The following is a 23,763-nucleotide window of genomic DNA, read 5'->3' on the forward strand; positions in this document are numbered from 1 at the left end:
ATTTGATTACATGTTTCTTTTAATTTATTATAAAAACTAAGTAAGAGACAAAGAGTAGGATAGCATGAGTAAGAAGTGCTATATGTATATAAGCAATTCTATAGTATTTTCATCAAATTTCACTAATTCTACTATGACACCCTAATTTTATTATTTAGCCCCCAATTCTTTTATATGAGCAAAAGCACAGAAGATATGACACCCTAATTTTATAATTTAGCCCCTATTCATTACGTATTAGCAAAATGCAAATGATATAATAACAAACTAGTTTTAGATATTTGTAATTTTTGCTAAGTTGACATAATAGACATGTCTGAGCATAAAATTTTTTTCATGAATTGTTTATTATTACTTATAACAACCCCCAAAAATCAATAACTGAAATAATTTGAAAAAGTGTAATTGAATATAATTTGTAGTCTAATGTTAGCATTGTGAAAGATTAGTATAACGTGTAATACATCATAAGTAATAATTATTTTCATATGGAATGGGTATATACGAAATTAAAATTATTCAGTAAAATATCTGTCGTGCAATAAGATTGAGAGTTGTAACACATTTAACAGAATATTTGATTACATGTTTCTTTTAATTTATTATAAAAACTAAGTAATAGACAAAGAGTATGATAAGCATGAGTAAGAAGTGCTATACTGTATATAAGCAATTCTATGCATGTTAAATTTTTGAAACATATTTTATTGTGTAAGTTTTATTGTAAGGTAATTTCATAAATAATTTGTATATTGAGTTGTCCAAACCCAAAAAGATGTATATAGACACAAACAAGCACACATATATATACATGCACAAAAAAGAAACCAATATCAAATAATTTATTTGATATTTATAGATGAGATTAAGAAAAAAAAAAGAGATTAAGTATGAAAAAAGAAACCTGAAAAAAAATTTTACCAGGGAAAAAAAAAAAGAAAAAAGATGTATGAAGCTAAAGGCGTGAATCCTGGAATCTCAAAGACGTGTTTAGATGCCAAAAAAAAAGAGCGCCAGTCTGAAATCTGAAAGAGGCGCGAAGCTTGTGGCTGAAATCTCTACAAAAAGACGTCGTTTTTGGTTGTTCACAGACAAACAAAAGTCTCGCCGCTTCTCTCTTCCAACACTTAGACAAATTTCATTCTCAATCTTTCCTTCCTATGGTGAACACCGAAAAACTCTGGACCTCTAACACCTTCTGCTTCCGCAAAATGCTCCTCTAAAGCACCATTGACGAGTGCCAATCTTCAGGTCAAGCTCGCCGAAGAAGCGAAGTCAGAACACTTCCAAGCCCCCTCCTCGTTCCGCGACTTTAGTTTAGACTTTTCTCCGACCCCCTTTTCAGCTAATTGTGCGGTATGTGTTTTTTTTTTTTTTTTGCTTTCAAAAGCTGCTCAGCCTTCTATTGTAAAGACTAATTTATGAATTAGATTGTTAATTAGCAGTGGGGAAGATAATACTCTTGGCCAAATCGCATCCGAAACACTTGCGATCTGGAGTATTAACAGTGTTAGGGATGGTCAGAACCGGCTTTCTTTGAGGAGCTATGAAATGCGAACATATTTTGACTGCATTAATTTGGTTGGATGAAAGAAAAAAAGGAGAGGAGGTCTTCGGCTGAACGGAAAAAGGGAGGAGGTTTGGAGAAAGGAAAAAGAAAACAGAGCAAAAAGAGAGAGAGAGAGCCAGAGAGTAGACGGAAGAAAAATTGAAAAAAGAGGGGTGGAAAAAGGGAAGAGCTTCGACAAGAAAACAGAGCAAAGGAAAACCAAGAATCGAAGGAATCAGCAAGGAGTTGCTGTTGCCGCTGCTGCCACCAGAATCCACCACCACCACCTGCAAGTCCTCACCGCAAAAGCTTGGTAAGGTTCCCTTTCTCCATTCCTCTCTTTAATTTTGTTAGCGGATGGGTGAAAATGAGAGGTATTGACCTGATTTTCTCTTCCTTTCTTCTTTTTAGTAAAACTTTTATCCTTTTCTGACGTCTATGTATTCATGTGGGGCTATAATTTCTGTTGTGTGAGAAATTTGATTGGGATGCTGTAAATTTTGGGGCTGATTAACTTCAAATTGAGCAAAGGATTGGCGAAATTCTTTATACCCCTGACCTGTTCGATGAAATGCCCAGTTGAGAGTTCTACTTGAAGATGATTTTGCTTGCGTTTTGCGTGTGAGAAAAAGGAACATTCGGCTAGTTCAGTGTTTGTCCGAACATGATAGCTAATTTTTCATGGTAGAAAACAGAGTCTTGAGAGGCTCTGACGTGCTGGTTTTTGCACTTTTTCTGTTTTTATGCTGCCCTATGTTTGAGTCCGAATTGATGTTATGAGAGGGGGAAAAAAATACAAGTCCTATTTACTAATAGTAGTATGGTATCATGTGAAGTTGTTCGTTGAAATGCTCAACAATTGACTATGTTTGGATAGGTCCTGTTTTTTTTTTTTTTTTTAAATTTAAATTTTACGTTTCATCACATGTATTCTTCTTAATTAATTTTTTATTTTTTTAATTATCTTTTTATCTATCATATATCACATAAAAAAAATGTTACAGCATAATCTCAACTCTAAAGTTTCTAGTACTTTCTTATTTTTCTCATTTATGTTTTATCTTTTGGTCTTTATGTTTCTATCACCTTAATCTTTGTCCCACCTGTAGAATGCGAATCAATACTAGTGACAAAAAATGCTTGTGTTTAGTTACTTCATTTATTTTGGGTAGTTAGAATACAATGAATGGAGGTGCACAAGCATAAATGCATATGATGAAGTCACGAAAGTTTTTATGTTTTTCTTTCACCTCTTCCAAGTCTTTTTGTTAAAAGCCAGTGCAATGTGGATGCAAGGAATGGTTTGGACTTTGGAGAAGTGGACTGGTAAGAGTTTGTGGCTTCTGTGTGTTTACTGTTTAGCATTTGCCTAAAGAAATGTGCAAGTCAACAATGTCGATTCCCGGACTCCCTGGCATTAACATATTGGGATCTAAGTTCTCCTTTTCGTTTTCGGTTCCTACCCCATTAATTGGCCCTGCTGTTTCAGCAGAAAGGGGCAGGCAATAAAATGTGTATGTCTGCCTTTATTTCTGGTCTTTGAATAAGTAAAACCCCAAGAAACAAAAGTGACACTTCTCATTTAATGCAAAAAAGTGAGGTCTGCGGAAAACATGCATCGATCCCTATTCCCCCCCCCCCCGGAATCCGAGTTGAAGTGTGGGTTTCATTGTCGGAAAAAGGAAAAAAAAAGAGAGGAAAGGTAAAGCAATTGGTTAGTTAATATAGCAAGATAAATTTCATGCCTTGTGTTTATGAGCAAGTGCACGCATGTGGCTTCTGAGTGTCTTTGTTGTCGCAGATACATTCTGTTAGGCTATTAGATCATCAAGCTAAATTTGTTCTGAATGAAGCTGACCTTGCTCTCTTGGGGTTTTTCTTTCAGCTTTCTACATGACTCTAGCATTAGCTCGTATACTAAAGCTATATACGTTGATTTGTAGCTCCCTCAATTTCATATGCCACGTCTGCTATCTGAGAAATTTGTAATCTGACAAATGCCACAGGCTTCAATTCAATCCGAGCTTTTCATGGTTAATTTCATGTTCATTTCGTGGCTGCTATACATATTACTTTTCTTGATATATGATACTGATTTCATGGCTTTTCATATGAATTTTCATATTACTTTTATGGCTGCTTTTCATATGACTTGTAGCCTTAATTTTTGAAAAGGCTAGTTAACAAATTATTCTCTTTAGTTTGATATTAGAAAAGTATTTTGTACTAAAGGCTGATGTGTGTATATCTAGGACATGGATAAAACTTGGATGAAGATTAGCAATAGGAAGGACAAGGCTTATGAACTCGGAGTCAAAAATTTCCTCAAGTTTGCATATTCTCAAAAAGTTGAAAATCAGAAAATCCCATGCCCATGTACACAATGCAATAATTTTTGTAACCAAACTAAAACAGTTGTGGAGGATCACTTATTGACTCAAGGCATTCGTAAAAGCTACACAAGATGGATACACCATGGGGAACAATTTCGACACCAAAATTGTGGGGATAGTACTAAACATGGGGATGGAGAGGAGGATAGTGATACTGAAGATTTAAATGACATGTTGCACGACATTGGGACAGCACAATGGGGGGACAATTGGGCAAAGAAAGACTCAAAACAGTGGTATTGTAGTTAGAGGTGAGCATGGTAACAATATGATCGATTTTTATGGTGTGATACAACAAATTATTGAAGTAAGATACTGGCTCGGGAAAAAAAAGGTTATAGTATTCAAGTGTGACTGGTGGAAGACCGATGATAGTGCTGGGATGCAAGTGGACAAAGAATGGGGTATCACAAGTGTCAATTCGTCCAGAAAATGGTATGAAGACCAACCATATATCCTCCCTCAACATGTCCAACAAGTCTTTTATCTTGAAGACGTGAAACTAGGCAAAAACTGGTTTGTCGTCAAGAGGTTCAGTCCAAGGCACTTGTATGATGTTCCTGAAGATTTAGAAAAAGAACCAATGGTTGAGGAAATATATCAAGAAGAAGCAACTGGGGATTTCACTATTATAATAGACCTCGACAATCCACCATTACTTTCAAGAGAAGACAATGAGATACCGAAGGCTGTACCTTCATCCATTGTACATGCTGAGAAGTCAAAAAATAGCTCAAATGGCACCTTTGAAGACTTCATTAATGATGATGATGAAGTGAATGAACATGAGTCTAACAATGAGGAAGACGAAGAGGAGATTCTTAGTGATAATGACATCGATTCGGAATAGGTGAAATTGATGAGGACTACATGACACTAAATTTAATCTCTTTAACTCCGGCTAACTAGTTTTTATTCCTAAATTATACTATGCTGTAACACTAACTTCTTGTTACTTTTAGATGGCTGGACCAGGAAAGCGAGGCCAAATGCTGCAGAGAAAAGCTCAAGGTGCACAACAGCCTGCAATACCTAATTCAATTGGAAGCAATCAACCAAGAAGTGCATCCAAGAGTGTATCCTCAGAGGATGTAATATATGTCACTCCAGCTTCTTCACCTAGAGAAATTGCTAGTGAGAGTAGGATGATACACCCTCAGACATCTGAGTCTCGTGCATCCGGAGAAAATGAGTCAAATCCAGTTTCGGATGAGGAAGAAATGGTAAGCTAGACTTCATTTTCATGGCTGAAATTAAAAATCAAGTTTCTATTTCATGACTGACTTTGTTAATGTGGTCAAAGTAATGTATGGACTGATATTTGTTAATAGCTATGCTGCTGTCAGCAAGAAGAAGAGGACGTACACGAAATCTATCATTATCAAAAAAAAGGAGGCTAATGAGACGCTCACCATTGAAATTGATGATTGTATTCGGCGGATTGTTGGGAAGGATTCTCAATACTTCATCACAGAAGGGGGTTGTGTTGTTAGGAAGGCTGCTAGGCTTAATGTTCCAAAGTGGTCCCATCTCAATCCCGGTGACCGAGAAGGCATATACAGCACGGTTACGGTATTTGTTGTCCTGCAATAGACATGTCTAATTTCATCCAGAAAGTAAGAGAGATTTTACTGCTTTAGATTTGCTTGGTTTTAAGTAGATTGCACTGTTATTGTAGGATGACTTTCGATTTTCAGAGCACATCACCTCAAAAACTGCTATTAATAGGCAGTTAAACACACAATATCGAAATCATCGATATAGGCTTCACAAGTATTTCCAGAGTTTTGAATCAAGGCAAGAAGCATTGAGGCAAGTTCCTGAAGGTGTGAGTGAAGAAGATTGGAAGTGGCTGGTCAGCTACTTTGAAAATGATGAATTTAAGGTTAGCTTGTCAAAATAACCTATCCTTTTATTAAATTTCAGATTTCACTTCACAAATTTGCTAATCTTTGTCAGTTAAAATTTTCACTAATTTGTGGCAGAAAATTAGTGAACGTAACAAGCAAAATCGTGCCAAAAATGACTGCTACACTACTGTTGGCACAAAATCGCTTGCAAGAGTTGTTGAGGAAAAGGTAATCTGAAACCCAGCCATATGACTGAAAAAGGCAAATATTTCAACTACCGGAATAGCTCAGCCAGTTTTGATGTTTTAAAGTGAAGTTTGATGGAAGAAAATAGTATTATACATAATTTCCTTTAAATTTTTATTGACTCAACAGTGAGGTACTGCAAATATTCGGAAAAAGGAAAAAAAAAGAGAGGAAAGGTAAAGCAATTGGTTAGTTAATATAGCAAGATAAATTTCATGCCTTGTGTTTATGCGCAAGTGCACACATGTGGCTTCTGAGTGTCTTTGTTGTCGCAGATACATTCTGTTAGGCTGTTAGATCATCAAGCTAAATTTGTTCTGAATGAAGCTGACCTTGCTCTCTTGGGGTTTTTCTTTCAGCTTTCTACATGGTCTTCCTTGGCCTTCCTTTTCTCTACATACTTTTAATGCTCTTTTCTCAAATCCATGACTGGATTAGATTTAGATGCTACCAAGTATTTAGATTCTGTGTATGAAGCCTTGTAAAGTTTTGACTAATCTTTCCATCATATTCTGCTTTGTCTTGGAAATTGGATGACTCTAGCATTAGCTCTGGTTGTATACTAAAGCTATATACGTTGATTTGTAGCTCCCTCAATTTCATATGCCACGTCTGCTATCTGAGAAATTTGTAATCTGACAAATGCCACAGGCTTCAATTCAATCTGAGCTTTCCTATTGAATTGCACACATTTGCAGATTTAACTTCTTGTTACTTTTTGTCATATGACTGAAAATGAAAAAATTGAAAATTTGGACAGAAAAGGAAAGAAGATGTCGAGCTTTCAGAGATAGACATGTTAGTTAAGTCGAAAGTCAAAGAAGTCAGGGGGGCTGGTAAATGACAAAGCAAAAGAGACCTTGGTGAGCTGTTTCACTTGGATAATGGATTTTTAAATTATTGACATCCATTCCAGCTACATAATGATCATATTTTTTACTTGCCTAGGACAAAATGAGGGAATTGCAGGCTACAACTTCAATGACTAGCAAGGAAATATGCGAGCAAGAACTTGGTTACGTACCTGGACACATCCGCGGTCGTAGTGCAACCAAGAAGCAAGCTGCTGAGGTAGAACGCTGGAGGCATGAGATTGAGGACAGCCGAAAAAGAGCAGATGAAGCAGAAAAACGAGCTGCAGAAGTAACTCAACAATTCACTGCTCAGCAAGAGTTGATTAAGACCTTGCAACAGCAACAAACAGAAACAAGAAGCCTATATGATGAGTTAGCTAACCAGCTGAAAGACTTGCGCAAATAAGCAACTTTTGTGTCAGGTATAAATAAATTGTTTGCTCTTCATAGTTATTACAATTGAGGGAAATGAATTCTGGTTCTACAAAATAGAGATTCATTTTTAATACAATTGTTTGCTCTTCATAGTTATAAACTTTGCACCCCTAAATCAATTTCAGTGTGTCTTGTAAGAATTGGTTCATGTAACACTTTAATTTTCAATTTGGTTGGTTAATAACTCTTAAAGATACGTGTGATCTGTTCAACGTGATTTGCTTCTTTTTTTTTTCATATTTGATTTATTGACTTTTTTAGTTTAAGTTTTAGGTTTTAGCTGCATGTTGGCCGTTGGGCTATGTACTTGTAGCCCCATCCTCTATGCCTGATACGAGAAGAAACATTTGATTGTGTCATGATTCTTAAATAAATAATTTTCTTGATACTTTTCAGGCCTTTATTGGACGGAAGCCTCCTGGTTTTCCATTTTGTGTTCCACAGCCTTAAATTCTTTTTTCTTTCACTCTTTTACTACACGATCCTGCTGACTTAAGATGATTCTGCTAAGTCCAAACTTCTTGTTGTTTGTATTAGTTTAATTTCATCGGTCAGCCCTCTGATGTTGTCATCTCGTAGTCTCTTTCCTGAACTGTTATATTTTGTCTTCCTTCTTACTCGTCAAGCCTATTCAAGGATGTCAAACCAGAATTGATGGTATAACACTAATCTAGCCATAACGTACTGTCAAGGCATTTTAGATGGCGATGACCTTTTCTTTGGTTAGTGTCATTTGAACAGTGTACATTAGTTTTTATAATATGGTGCCTATCTAGAAGTATAGTTCCAGTTTTAACACCAGTGCTCATTGCTTCAATTTTGGTAACGTGTAGGTTCTAACACGATTCCCAAGAAGAAGAAGCCAGTCATTGCTGTGAAGATGGTTTTTGAATTGAAGACTACAAGGCCTATCGTGCTCATGTTTTGTTCTAGATGGGAATCGTGCTCATATTTTTGTATAGAACTTTACTACTCTCTATTGTGGATGGGAAATCACTAGTATTGTAACTGAATGGCTTATTTTGGATGGTGCATGGTTTATGACTCATTTGAGGCAACATTTATATATATATGTATTTCGGTTGATCTTCTATTGGAAATGAATGTTGGTTTTCTTTTCGTAGGTTGGCTTTTTTTTCTCCTTGCTACTCAATGAACGTTTTGTGATTGTTGGTAGCTATGTTGCGTAATTAACATTAGCTTATTGCTTTTTACAAAAAAATAAATGACAATAAAAAAGTTGTCACTGCCAACAAGTTTTACTAGTGACACTAGAAAGTCGTCACTTTTTATGGATGGAAAACAATGACAATAAAAGTCGTCACTGAACGGAAGCATAATGTGACAACTCCAAGGGTTGACTATGACAAGAATTTAGCCAGTTTAGTGACAATAAAAGTCGTCACACAATGTACAACAATGAGTGACGACAAGAGTCATCACAAAAGCGAAATCGTTTGTGACGACTTACAATAGTCGTCACATGGACCCCCTTTTGTGACATAGAACTAGTGACAGCTCTGTGACAGTAGTAAAAGTCGTCACAAGCTTTTTTTGTGACAACTTCTGAATTTTTAGTGACGACTTTCGCCTGTCACAGAAACGCAATTTTCTTGTAGTGGGTTAAGCATAATTTATCATCATTAAATTTTGAGAAATGACAGAATGTGACTAGAGAATGAATGTCATGCCAATAGTTTCTCGTAGTGATTTCCACCAATAATTGGATCTCAATTGTGGAGGTACATTTAGATTCAATTGATGATTTGACATAGACTTGAATCTAGAGGGCCACAGCAACTAATGTGTACAAATCTGTGAAATCCCGTGGTTAAGTTTAATTGTTGGAGCAGAAAAAGTTACTAGTATCTATTTTTATTTTCCTATTACAATTACTGTCGTAGTATATTCAACAGAAGAAATTGAGAGTTTGTTGAATGCAATAATGTGTTTTGTTGGTTTTAGGCTCTTTTTCAGACAGTCAATAAGGGAGCCAAAAATCACCCTGAAAATTTTCTCAACTTTTGGGGACAGCTTGTTTTGAATTCTAAAATGTACATTCATCTACATAGAATTAGATTTTCATTTATCTTGATGTTTCAGTTTCAACAGAATTCGAATGTATGCCAACAATTGTGTAAATAGGCAGAATGGTCATGCATATACCTTAAAAGAAAGAAAGAAAGAAAGTATGCTCATGCATACATATATTTCTCAGTTAAAAGTACAATGAATAAAGGAAAAGGCCCGTGATTGTAGGTTATCTACATCACATTTTCAGTATCATCTTGGTTGAAATTGATAGCTACTTTTTCCTTAAAGTGCAAATGAATTGCCAAAACTTAATTAAGCTTCGTTCTTCCAATAACTTGTGAAATGAAATGAAATTTTTTTATTGAAAAAGTTTTGGTCTAATGGTTAACATTAAAATTTCATAACTTAGAGGTCATGTATCCCAATCTCCCTTCCCCCTCTCTACTTCTTAAAACTCATCTTTCTTCAGTAGCGAAATGAAACCTTTTATTTTTCTTTCTTGTCACTGCTTTTTTTAATTCAATTTGCTGAACATATCTCATCTTTTCTCAAATTTATCATAGCACAACTCGTTTGAAGTCCTCAATTACATAAATTGCACCCTTTTATGAGGTCGTCTGTTAGTGCTTTTTTCTCTTCTTATTACAAAACTCTCCCCTCTCTATCCTAAGAAACTTTTACAAGTATTTTGTTGATTTTAAACTGCACCAACCGATGACTTCATCCATGAAGTATTCACACTTGAAGCTTGTCCCATCATTTTGGCACAACTACCAACAGGTACAGCTTAACTGTCTAAAACTTGCATAATTTTTATTTCATCTTTCCATGAGAGCTTGGTGAATATTCTTGGACTGGTTTAACAACAAAGATCAATTGCAATATTTCTTGTTCTTGAATGCCTCTTCTCCATAGGCTGTCATTGGTGCTACTAAATCCATTCCGGGCCTCTTGGCAGAGGAGATCAAGTCCCATATTAAAAGGAGATCCTACTCCAAAAAAAGTGATTCACCCTATCTCTTTTAATATAGCAAATTGATCCTTTTATTAATCAAACCATCAACCAATATATGGTGTCTTGTCCATTTTCACACCATTAGTAAATCTTTGAACATATGGATATATCCCGTATCACCACCAAGATCACGCACTTTTTAACTATTCAACCCTCAAACTAATTAATGGAGAAACTTAAACAATTAATTAGTTGACTTAATTATTTTCTAATTAGATTTAATTAGTGAACATAGATCTAATTGATGAACATATTAACTCAAAACCGCGTAGATGGGAAGAAACATGATGAGCCCGACGAAAGCCCGGTCAGACCCATTTGCAATTGTTAGACATTCCAAGCAATGAGTGCTATAATCATCCCCCACCATGGGGATCCATTGTCCCTGCTTCAACCAACATCTGGAATAATTATTATTGTGGTGAAGATTCCCAAATATTGCATTTGTGGGCCTCACGTAATTAAATACGATTAGCGAGGACCTCTGCTACTTAATTAGGACTAATATTCTACTGATAGCTTGCATAACATGTCTCCTGAACTTAGGGTGGTAACTCCTGAAGAAAGGAAAATAAGCAAGGTAAAATGACCTGACTGATTGGTTGACCAAGGACCAGTTTGGAACGTGAATAAGTTTTGAAATTAATTAAAAGCTTTATTGATGACGTCATGGCATAGCTTCCCAGAATATGAATTCTGGTTTGGGTTTTTCTTAAAATTATCTAAAAATAAAATTTTCAAATTAATTTCTAAATGAATTTGAAAGAAATGAAATACTTAAGATCACGCTTTTTTTTTCCTTTTTTTTTCATCAAATTTGAAGCATGTGTAACGAGTCCCGCAGCTTCTTTTTTCTTTTTTGTGTTGTGACTTGTGAGTTTTAGAATTACATGTTAAAAAGACAAAAGAAGAATGCAGTAGCAAGTTCTATCAAAAAATAGAGGGAAAAAACCGAGATTCAATTAATTTTAGAACTTAAAACTCTTGCAGAATCCTACAATCTAGTTTAGCATTGGTCAACTTTAATCTTTTGAAAGCAAAGCGGCCTTTCTGCTCATTTAACGGGCAGCCTCGGTTGGCAAAGCACGGACAGACATGCAAGAATGGAAGTGGTGAAAGTGAAACTAGTTTAACCACTAGTTAAAGTGCAGAATCCCTTTTGGCAATTTCTAAGAAAGATTCACCACGAGGACATGTCGAGAATTTGGTACGATTTGCTCAAATTTTATAATGGATGGATAAACAGAGAATCACTTTTCCTTCCTACAACAAAAAATCAAGGCTTTAGGTTGAAAGTCCTATCATGTTCATGCCAGATTAATCCAAATCCTTCAGAAGCATCAGCAACAAGGACGTTAATCTGGGCATGATCATGATATATAGGACTCTAACCCTGCAGCCTGATTCGTTGTTGTAGGATGTATAAGTGACTGTTTGTTTGTGGATCCACTATCAAATTTCAGCAAATCCTACTAAATTCTTGAAGAAGTAGATTATGATACTATTACATGCTTATAAAAGTTTGATCTAATAGTTAAAGTTGAGATTCTAAAATTTAAGGATCTAGTAATTAAAGTTGAGACAGTAAAAATTACACATCCTCTTACCATACGTCAGTTCACTCTAATTTCGACAAAATCTTGCATGTTTTCTTGGTCATGTTGCTCAAGAGTGGTATTATTATTCTTTTTATTTCAATTTGGCATGCAATTTAAAGCAAACAGTCATTCCATCATATCGTCATCTTCTTTGATATCTCGATAAAAAAATATATTAAACTTTTTTAAAAAAATTTTTAGAGTAGAAAATCTTTAGGTCACTAAGTCAAAAAGAGGTTCTCAAAGTTCGATAGTCGATGCCCGGCCACAACAGGATTTTCAGTTAATATATGTCTGCTTTTCTAGATATATAAATGAAGATTAACTAAAAGTTACAAAATGTAGATCAGCATTTCCCTTCATTTGCTTAATTCTCTTTCACTTTCCTCGATTTCCTCAGTTCACGTCCAGGATAGAGTCTTTCCCGGAACAAGGGCAACAAGGCTTTAGTGCATTTGATGAAGATGATCAATGTTTATATATCATCCCTTGGCAAAGTGATATTTGACTCGTATTTATACATATCTTAGTGGGTATTAGGACCACCAAATATCCCCTCAAGAACTTAGGTTATTGTAAAAGTAATAAAACTCCAAAAGTTTATTTATAGCTGGGAGTCACTTTCTTCAATGAGATAAGAAGGAGATGTTTCGATTCATAAAGCAAAAAACAGTCTCTTGTATTCTTGTGTGATTTAGACTCAACCAAGTCAAAAGATGAAGAGGGATGTGTTTATCTTTTGGGAAGCCCTTTTTGGACAGTATTTCGGAAAATGTGGTTGGGAAAGTTTGAGGTCGGCACTAACATGGATTTGGGAGAGGGGGCTCTTAAAACTCATATATAGGTAGGTTAGAAAGAAACAGGCCAGAATGGGGTTGGGGGGATGTTGACTGGGCAAGGGCACAGCTAGGGTTTTGGGATGTTTCCCTCTCTTACAGATGTGACCTGTCTCAACTTCACAACCATACCCTCAAAGCTTAGAATGCAATGATGTTTATTATTGCAATTGATTGATGGTCATCTCCTGTGCAGGAAAACCAAAAAAAAAATTTTTTTTTACACAACATGCCATTTATGTCGATCAAACCATGTTTGTAAAACTTTTTTACTTCTGCTCATTACTTATTAGGGAAATGCATGCAATTATAGATGCAAGTAATTAAACAGGGAGTGATACCTTTTTTGTTACCTAAGTTGAATAGGGTTATCCAAATCCTACTGGCAATGTAGTGGAAACAGTGGAAAGTTGCTGCTTTTCAATTCATGAAATATTTCCGGTGGATATTAGTAAAGATAAAATACACTATAATTTAAAGGGTTTTTATAACGGGTGCCTTCGTGAACACATCTACATTTCACTCAACCAATCATGTATATAAACATACTAATAATTATTATTTTCTCTTACATTTATACACTTTTAGATAGAACGTAAACACAAGCATAACACTCCCCAATTGTGAATCACATGAGATTTAAAAGATTTGTAAAAGTAACTAAAACATAAACCCCTCCTGGGTAGTTCGATTGGTCACATTCCCTCCTTAGGGTACGTTGTCCATTACTCCCACAAGAGTTCGAGTCCTAAGGTTAATGTGTTCGGGGGGATGGGACCTCTTCTCTAGGGTCACAAGGGGATTAGTCGGGTCGAAGGGCCAGATATCCCCTGTGTTAAAAAAAAAAACTAAAACATAAGGGATGAAATACCTAAAATTTAAGCATAGAGAGATTTAACACATCTTATCGCATGCCCTATTAGATAGACCGTAAATACAAGCATAACACTCCCCAATCGTGAATCACGTGAGATTTAAAAGATTTGCAAAAGTAACCAAAACATAAGGGATGAAATACCTAAAATTTAAGCATAGAGAGATAAAATAATTATAAGATTGTGAAAATTAGCGATTAGAGTGATCTATAACTTTGAAACACATTGGATTTGTTACTTTCCCATTTTCTGTTGTAATTACCACTAGTTTTAGAATTTGTTGATCTCTCAGTGTAGGTAGGGGTCCAAGCTTAAGTTTTGATTCCCCATTACTCTTCTAATGGTATAAAATTCAAAGAAATGGTAAGTTAATGTATCCCAAATGCTTGTTTGGATTGTTATTTTTCAAAAATTTTGCAGAAAAAAAAAATGCTTTAACAATTTGATATAAGTGAGATAAAAAGGTGATCCAGAAATATAATCATGAAAAAAATTAAGAATTTTTCTTTGAAAAACACTCCAATCAAACTCCAATCCTTTGGGGTCTAATAGTTGCCATTTACACTTCAAATCATTAAAGCTCGTTCAATAGTATACATCAGTCGGTTTTGTGTAGAGGAAGGGCATGTTAGTCTCATCTCTCATGGCACGAAAATGAGAGAGAGAGAGAGGGATTTTGTACAAGGCAGCTGGATGTTATTTAATGAAATCAATTCAATGCATAAATCATTCGTTCATGTGTGTGCATATGCATGATGGGGCATTTGGGAGCTTCGCAGAAGAAACATGTAAACATACCATCTTAAATGGACCATTAGAAGGAATAAAAAGGACAGATATAGAACCAATATCCAGTCACAAAACCATCCATCCATCTTAGGACTATCTATGCATAACTCCGATTGATAGAACAGTTACACTCAGCGAATTGAACTACCGGCATAATTAGTTGCAGTGATAATAATGTTTCTTCCAACATCTATCCCATTCAATTAATTTATAATTTCAATGAGTAAAACTTATCATTGTGTACACATTGTTTATGGTTGACTTGGTATCCTGCCTCGAATTATTTGCTTGCACATCATTGTGAACATCAAACTGAATTTAACGAGAGTAACGATGATGTAAATCATGGGAAGTAATACTTTATTAAACCAAAATAAAATCGAAGAATAAAAAAGTGGATGTGCATTTAGTAAATGGATCTGTCTAACAGATGTCTATTAAACACTCATTAAGATGTATTTCGTGTGTTAAATTTTTGAAACGGTAAGAATAATCAAACAAAGTGTATAAATGCAAGAGAAGATAATAATTGTTAGTATATGTATACGCGTGATAGATTAAATGAAATTTAGTTGTGTTACCGAGTATCTGATAGGTGGTTGTTAAAAAAACCTTTAGTAAATTAAGGAAATTTGAGGAGACAATTTCAGACCATGTCAGTACTCTAATGGTCTAACATGGTTCGCTTAACAAGTGCTTAGTGACATTCATTAAATGGGCAATGATGCTAACTTCTAGAAAAGTGTTGAATTGATTAAATGACGAATGCCAATAAAGGTAAGTCTATGTGTTTAGATTGCAAATTGTGTGGATTAATGAGTAGCCCCATAGACATGCATTAGATAATTCCTTAATACTTTTTTGACTTTGATTTGTTTGATTGGACAAGTTATACGTACAAGTCGAGCCATTCTGAAAAGGAGAAAAAAAAAAAGAAAAGAAAAGAAAAAGAGGAGAATATGTTCACAGGGATGTCCAACTTTAGGCCGCCACATAATTAAATTATTTTTTGCTCATATTATTGCAGCTCAAATTGCAAGCATCTGGCACAATATCTCACGTCTAAGCAACTCTTTCCCTACTTTTGAAACCAAAATTTTTCTACCATGACATTATTATAGTGTTAAAAAAAAAAAAAACAACAACAACAACTATACGAAATTCCTCTACGTACCCTTTTTTTCCCCAACAAACCATTCATCATTGGGAAAGTCATTGCTAATAAGTAGTACTAATAAAGGGAGAACCTTGCCGAAATTCATGGTCTATGATTGTTGATGGAACAACACATGGAAAGAGTTTAAGCAACAATAAAAGCAAAAGTTTTTTCCCCACAAATTCATGCTTAATTTTGTTATTCATTTACTTGGTTTGCATAAATTAATTCGTCTAATACGATTAGAAAAAACGAAAGCTCAGTAATTGGGCGAGGAGACGATCATGCTAGCTAGTTACTTTAATACAGGACCACAAATCACTCTTCTTGCTTCCCTTAATCATGCCATTCCCAGTTCTTCACATATATTAAAATCACAACCCCCATAAAATAAACCCTAACAAAGAGAAAATAAATCATTAGAACATCATAATGAAAATAAAAATTTCACCCACAAAAGCAAAAGCAAGGGCTTTTTGGTAATCTGGGCACATAAACAAATGTAGTAGTAACATGCCCTTGATCCCAAAAGATCAACACACCATGTATCTCCACGTGTCAATTTACGATCCGTGGGAACCTGATAGAGCAATTTATGCAACCATTGGTATATATGCACATGAACCTCTATACATTGTTTCCTTATTTGCTACATTATTGCATTGAGTTTTCTCTCTTTTCTCTTGCTATCATCATTGAAAGTTCAGCAGACAAGAATAGGAAGAGGAAGTGGAAGAAGAAGAAGAAGAAAGAATAAAGGGATAGTGAGCTGAAGAGGGATTGATTTTTGAATGGAAGTTGCCCGGAAAATGACCACCATGCTAGGGGAAGAGCATGGTGGCTTGAACCTCAAAGCAACTGAGCTATGCCTTGGCCTGCCTGGAGGCGGAGGTTGCGTTGGAGCTGACACTGAGTCCCTGAAGATCACTGGGAAGAGAGGCTTCTCGGAGACAGTCGATCTCAAGCTCAACCTTCAACCTAACGAGCCTGTTGTGGATCTGAAGGAAAAGATGAAGGCTCCAGCTAAGGAAGCTACCAAAGATCCAGTAAAGCCTCCAGCCAAGTAAGTCCTAAAAATCTCATACTTCCCTTGTTCCATCATCATCTGCATGTTACTATTATTGACACTAGGCATGGAATCATACACACACTATCACACTCATGGTCACACACACTACCGTACGTAAACTTTTGTATTTTACTTTAGCAACAATTATTAGCCATGTATTAATCAACGAGCTATCGTTTAGGCATGCGTATATATAGAAAGTCTTGCTATATATCTTGGATGATTTTAGAATTATTTTCATGAATAAGATGGATGCTTAATCATGAAAATATAAAATGTTTATGGATTGAAATTGTTCCAGGGCACAAGTGGTGGGATGGCCACCAGTGCGATCATTTCGCAAGAATATCATGGCTCAGAAGAGCAACAGTGAGGAGGCTGCTGCTGAGAAGGCTGGAAGCAGTGCTGCATTTGTCAAAGTTTCCATGGATGGTGCACCTTATCTTCGTAAGGTGGACTTGAAGATGTACAAGAGCTACCAAGAACTCTCTGATGCCTTGGCCAAAATGTTCAGCTCCTTCACCATGGGTGAGTGAGTAATTTTGTACTTTTAACCCGTAGCCCACATTAAAAAAAATTTTGGTAGTAAAATAGGGAATTATCCTGGTTTCTCTTGATTATATATGTTCGTAGCCATCATGAATTCCAAATATGGGAAATGGTGATACTCAAGATCACCAAAAGTGGATCTTTGAATCATCGTCTAGATGCTATAGCCAACCATTTCTGATTGCCTTAATGTTAGTGTAACAATTAAAAAAAATCAACTCCACTACTCCTTATAAAATTCTGGTTGCAGGTAATTATGGGCCCCAGGGAATGATCGATTTTATGAATGAAAGCAAGCTAATGGATCTCTTGAACAGCTCTGAATATGTGCCCACATATGAAGATAAGGATGGGGACTGGATGCTTGTGGGAGATGTACCATGGGAGTAAGTTTGCCTTCTCTACTAAGAACTCTAACACATGCAACCTTAACCAAATTAATGTACACGAGCTGTCAGGATAGAGAAGTTTTGTTAACATATGTCCAAGGATTTACCAGATTTAAGATTAAGCAGGTTAATCATGCATTGCCAAACTTGGGACTCATTAGCTAAATATTATCTGTATTTTGTCCATATCAGATTTTGCACATGAAATAATACACATCTTCTTCCATACCAAGAATCACTTTCCCTTAACCGGATATTTTGAATTAGCATTTAGCATTTCTTAGTTTAGTACTTCTAAAAATTTTGAGGAAATTGAACAAAGACTTGAGGATAAAAGTATCATGTGAATGCAAAATTGGCAGCTTCTCAAATCACATGAAGAGATATACTAAAATAGATATCAAAACTGATGATTTGATTAACAAAAGTTGAAAAAGACATACAATTCTAAGAAATTAGCAAAATGATCGAGCAAGAAGCACGGTTTGCTAATTATTTTCACTTACTATCGTGCAGGATGTTTGTAGATTCGTGCAAGCGATTGCGCATCATGAAAGGATCAGAGGCAATTGGACTCGGTACGTTTGCAGAATTCGTGGTTACAAATTAATCTTTCCTTTGCACTTAAAAGATTTTGAGCTCTCAAAAATTACAACTAACAATTTCAATATTCCAAAAAAGTTGAATTTTATTGAGACGAGAGAGCTAGCAAAAGTGAGCAATTTTTGTATGTTGTTTTGAAATTTCAGCTCCAAGAGCCATGGAGAAATGCAAGAGCAGGTGCTGAAGCGTGCCTGCAGCAGCAGCTTGTTGTTTGAAGTTAAGAATCCATATAGCTAAATGAAGATGAAGCAGGATGTTGTTTGATCAAGTGTCTGTAATTTTCTTTTAATAGTATATAGATATTAAAGATCTGTGGAAATTTGTAATGGACAAGAAGCAATAAACTATATCACTATTGTCTGGCTTGTTTATTACTAATAATCATCTGTTTGCTGTTGCTTCTTGTCGTCTTGTCCTTGCTGTCATAGTTGTTGAGTGTTTTATTCCTTCAAAAAAAAAAAAAAAAGACTCGAATGCCATCAATTTTATTAAATTTTTCCTTCATTATGAGATTCTTCAAATCATGTATTGGATTATATTTTTTTTTTTTGTTCTTTTTATTTATCGAGGTCATGTGTATTCTCATAATTTATTGATCTTTCAAGTCCATCGAAAACTCAAGGGAACAAGGCCATGTGCATGTTGATGGGGTAGTCCTTCATAATAACCAGTGATTATGCTAGCATTCGTTTTGGTATTTTAGATGATCGATCGATCGATCTACTGTGTATTTATCTGTCTGGCTGGTAAAATAATGTGAGAGAGATTGAATGGCCGGCCATTAATGGGTTGGAATTGTATACTACAAGTGATGGTGGTTAGGAGCACATGCATGCCCCATTCTGCAAATTTGTGTCTGTGTTTTTAGTTGTGATATACTACTACGTATTCTACAACTTCTTTTATTTATTTTTATCCCTTCATTAAATTCAACCAAACCTAGCTAAGCCAATATATATATATGGGAATTGAATTTTTTTTTTATACTATCAATTATATGTTAATAATTGGAAGGTGGAATTCTATTCGGGGGAACATTTTACTGTTTCTTGCATTAATTGGTATTAGGTAGTCAACACCATTTCCTTATCAAGAAATTAGTTTATACCCATAAGTTGAACTCTTTAATGACTTTGATGGCCATTTCTCACCGGATCTCTCTCTCTCTCTCCCCTCACTAATGACCGTTCCAAAAGAATGATACTACTATTTCTTTGGATCAGAGATTGTGAACTCTAAGATGTTCAACCCAATAAAGTATGACTTCTTGTTCGCAAATAGTTGATGGCATGAATGATGCTAGGGACACAAAAATGGGAATGATCCCGGAAGCAACAAAAGCATCTAATAACAAAAGTTACTTACTTTTATTTAGTTTTTTTTTGTGTAACAAAAGTTCCTCAACTTGGAAGGTGATGAGTGACTGAGTGATATGACTATGTTGAAGCCTCACTTACAATTCCCTGCAGGAATAGTAAATTATGCAAGCAAACTGATGATGTTCCTGGGATAGGGCATAATGAGAAGACACATTCCACAAAGTTCATATCTGACAAGGGATTCTTAAAACTTTTTTTAATCAGACACGCCGCGATCCTATTCTTACTCCTACTTTAGCCTACACTAAAGGTAAATGCAATGGAGTCTAGAAAAATCGATGGAGACCAAACTACTATTGAACCAGACTAATATCAATATGAAGCTTAGCAAGTAAGAATGTACCTTACATTATACAATTTTTTTTAAGGCCTGGTATTTCATTTGTACATGTAATTAAACCTGTGTGGCAGATTAGTGACTCTCTTCAGTCTTGGATTCAAGCAATACTTTAGACTTTTCTTCATACAATTAAAATAGACAACCTTATGCATCCTAAAATATTGAAATCTTCACTACTCAAGCTGGATCTTGCATACTACACTTCCATATATAATTTTTTTTTCTTTTATGCTTTCTTTTCATTTTGTAACCCTAGCTACGATGCCTTTTTGGTGGATCCAAGACTTCGAGTCCATGCCATGATTTTCTCACTGTGTCTCCTTTATGTCTTTTTTAAGGTTAAGCTCGACAACAATACTACAAAGATCAAGAAAATTCATGCACATTCTACAATAAACGCAAGTATGGTCCATCCATCGTATTCAGATACACTGAGTTGACTATAATATTAAACGAAAATCCTCCGATTTTTTTTTTGTCCCTTTTAGTAAGCTTCTCCAAACCCTTGAACATGCATAATACAATTAAAGTTGTTGCACAGACCTCGTAGCTGAATAGTATTGGTTATTTGAAGCCTCTAAATCAACTTTTGTTGGTTAAATTTTTCTAAAGTATATGGGTAATAAAACTAAGGAAAAGATGAAAAATCATCGCTATGTAGTATAATATTGCTAATGTTACGACCTTGTTTGGATTGTAAATTTTTTTTAAAATTTTTTTTACTTTTTTCATGAACATATTTCTAAATCAACTTTTTATCTTGTATACATCAAATCGTAATAGTATATTTTTTCTTACAAAACTTGAAAAAGTAGCAATGCAAACCAATCACTACACGCAATTTACAGATTACAAGATACCAGTTACTACACACAATTTATTAAATTGATAACTTTTTTTTAATATACTACCAGTGTAAAGATTTTTTTATACAAGTAGATTTAGATCATACTACATAATATGAATTCAAATTTTAAATTTAAATCATGCGCATGTGACATATATTCTAAGCTATTAGTATAAAAAAATCACTACACACCATCAGTGCATAAAAAATTAATCCTAGTAAATTAGCAACTGAATGCAAGCTACCCTTGACAATTTAGACTAAGGGCTAACTCTTCGTTTGTGCCCATTATGGACGTCAGCACACACCATCCGAATACCTAAAAAGCCATACCAGGGCATGTTCACAAGTCCAACCCATATCAAGCTATGAGGCCGCCAGTGTCATGGGTGTGACCTATTTGGCCCATTTCTCTTTGGATGATGGATTCCTCAATGCATGAATGTATAACAACCGAAAACCAGATGACCTGTCACTTCTCAGTCCAAAATTCGGAATGCATCAGGCCATTAGCTGTTGGTGGTCGTTGGATCTAGAATGGGTCATGGTGCCGAAAAAAGGTCCTCTGAACTGGGCTTCTGCTTGCTAGGCTATGTAGACTCTAGTGCCTATTTTGGGAGTTTAGGATGGATAAGAGAAGAAGAGAAAGTTAGATAATTAGAAAAACAAAAGAAGAGAAGAGAAAAGATTGTTATATCCTTTCACATTATTTGGAAGATTTGGGAGCAGAAAAGAAAGAAGTGATTTTATTTTCTTTGGGAATGGAGATGTGTAAAAAGAAAAGATTTTATTTTACAATAGTATAATATAATTTGGAACTCGTTTATTAATATAATATAATTTCACATGGCAAACATCAAGGGTAAAACTGGTGTACTAAAAAAGTTACTAAAGTCCCTTTCTTGCATGGATGGAAGATTTTTTTGGCTTGTGGAGGGATTTCGGGTCCCTCCTTCTTCTCCTTCTTTCTTTTGTTATTAAAATTTCCAAACAAAAGGATACCTCCACTTTCTTTCTAACTCCTTCCTTTTCTCTCCAAACAAGCTATAAGCTTTACAAGCGAAATGGGAAAAAGGAAAGCTTGAGACTTCAGGATAGATTTCACGAATACCTAATCAATGTCCTTACTAACAAGAGTTAGGTATTAAAAAGGAAATGTCCAATTTCACCTCTAACTCCAGTGAGGAAACTCATGCATTGAAATGAGCTTGAATTCGCAATTGACTGTGATTTATTACTTTGTCCAAAATTTGGATAGACCTAATTTTTAAAGATTCAATGAACTAAATTGTGCCATATAATTTAGTGAAATGGTATGATACAATTTAATCATTGAATCTTTGAATATCGGATCTGACCAAATATTAATTTAACCATTCATGTGACCAAAATGGCTATGGTGATAGATGGTAAAGAGCCAATTACCATAAAATAGTGGTTCTGTGATCGCCCTTAACTTCATTTCAATAGAAAAAGGAGGACATGCTATGTTTTTTTTTTCAAGAGTTTAATATGCAGAACTATATGTATGTGTGATAAGTCCATTATTGTTGCTATGAAAAGGAAGCAAATATTAAAGTCAATTTGGGTCATCAAGTATAGTTTATGAACATCAATCATCATGTATGACCTCCTTAGAATTTTCTGAACATGTAAAACGCAGTATGAACAAAAGAAGTTTATCGAAAATCAAGTACACTTCAGCTAACTTTGTGATTAACCGGTCAAACAGTTTGACAATGCCTTTCCAACTACTTGATATTTTTTTGTCTCAAAACCAGAATAATACTTGTTCTGCAACCCGTAATAATAATCCAGATCAGACCGGCAGAAATGGGTATCATGCATAGAGGAAATCAAGAAATAGACAACTGAAAAAGAAGTTACTTTGATTACATAACCAATCTGCAATCTTATCGTCTGACAATGGCATCCGAACCATTTTAGATTTGTCATGCGCTAGAACCCTTTCTTGAAGTAGCCAACCTCATTACTTTCACACATTTTTTTGGCAAGTTTTTCAAGTTCGTGATACTGCTCTATCTTCCCTGATGTGATACTGCTCTTTGATTCCTATTTTAATGTCGTGATTCACTGTGGAGTGTTAGTATTAGTTACGAGCTGTTACTGGAAAACCGTCATATTGTTGTATAGCACTGTAGAGAGGAAAGGTGTTTATTTTGTTAATGAAAAGAAGGGCACGGGATTAAAAGAAGGCCCCACGAATACATCAGGTGTTACCCCTTCTGGACTGTGTTGTTACGGTTGGCATATGTAGCTGTAAATGCTTTTCTGGTAAGAGTTATACGTAGTTGATGCATTACAGGGTATTCGGACTGATGCAGAGCAAGTCCAAATCGGGCATATCTGACATACAAAGAGGGGCTTCCAGTTACTTATTAGTATCAGGACAAAAGACAGAGCTTCTAAATTTCTGTGAGAGGGTACTAATTCAGGGCTTTGGCTTGATTGATCGTGTAAATTGATAAGAAATAATTAGTACCAAAATTAAAAAGGTTATACTAGCCAATTTTATAACAAAATAAATATAACTCGGGCTAAGACTGTCAAGGATTAGACAAACTTCTAACAATCATCTTTCATAATTAGAAAAGGTTTAGGATCAATATGAAACCATAAAGAGTTAAAGTAGATATTATTTTATGTTTTTAGCATATTTCATATTCTCATATCTCATGATGCAACTGCGTCAATACTGTGAAAGCAATATTACAGTGGATTAAGTGAACTTTATTGAGACAATGGAAGCACAAATTAATTGGTAAGACGCTGCACCTGTAATAACAGGTCACGTGTCCGAGTCATCAAGAAGAGTAGGTAGAAAACTACTACTGATTCTCTTTAAAAAAAAAAAAGAAAAGAAAAGAAAATTTGAGCATTATTGAACACAGTGAGGGGATTGTTTGACAAAACCAAAACCACTCGGTATAAATAGT

The 23,763-nt window shown here is 35.2% G+C and overlaps 1 protein-coding gene and 1 long non-coding RNA gene across 4 annotated transcripts; both read left to right on the top strand.

The window, feature by feature from the left end:
* The first annotated feature begins 1,142 nt into the window (after window positions 1–1,142).
* Window positions 1,143–8,403, top strand: LOC113764619. Of its 3 annotated transcripts, none has more exons than XR_003467651.1 (7): window positions 1,143–1,356; window positions 1,431–1,862; window positions 5,621–5,827; window positions 5,928–6,020; window positions 6,799–6,901; window positions 6,987–7,314; window positions 8,161–8,403. It is a non-coding gene; the product is annotated as an uncharacterized LOC113764619 (long non-coding RNA). The 3 variants fall into 3 exon arrangements; XR_003467652.1 differs by having other exon boundaries at window positions 1,443–1,862; XR_003467650.1 differs by having other exon boundaries at window positions 1,446–1,862.
* A 7,870-nt stretch (window positions 8,404–16,273) lies between these two features.
* Window positions 16,274–18,652, top strand: LOC113764558 (auxin-responsive protein IAA14-like). Its single transcript, XM_027308483.1, has 5 exons — window positions 16,274–16,693; window positions 17,001–17,227; window positions 17,499–17,634; window positions 18,154–18,215; window positions 18,387–18,652. The coding sequence occupies exons 1-5, from the start codon at window positions 16,422–16,424 to the stop codon at window positions 18,422–18,424; spliced, it is 735 nt and encodes a 244-aa protein (XP_027164284.1). The 5' UTR covers window positions 16,274–16,421; the 3' UTR covers window positions 18,425–18,652.
* Window positions 18,653–23,763: the final 5,111 nt, after the last annotated feature.

Source organism: Coffea eugenioides, chromosome 3 (genome assembly GCF_003713205.1).
Source record: "Coffea eugenioides isolate CCC68of chromosome 3, Ceug_1.0, whole genome shotgun sequence".
Classification (NCBI taxonomy): Eukaryota; Viridiplantae; Streptophyta; class Magnoliopsida; order Gentianales; family Rubiaceae; genus Coffea; species Coffea eugenioides.

Coding starts and splice junctions, on each gene's coding strand:
- LOC113764558 (XM_027308483.1), top strand. CDS start 16,422: ATGGAAGTTGCCCGGAAAATGACCACCATGCTAGGGGAAGAGCATGGT. Junction 16,694..17,000: donor CCAGTAAAGCCTCCAGCCAA/GTAAGTCCTAAA, acceptor AAATTGTTCCAG/GGCACAAGTGGTGGGATGGC. Junction 17,635..18,153: donor GTGGGAGATGTACCATGGGA/GTAAGTTTGCCT, acceptor ACTATCGTGCAG/GATGTTTGTAGATTCGTGCA.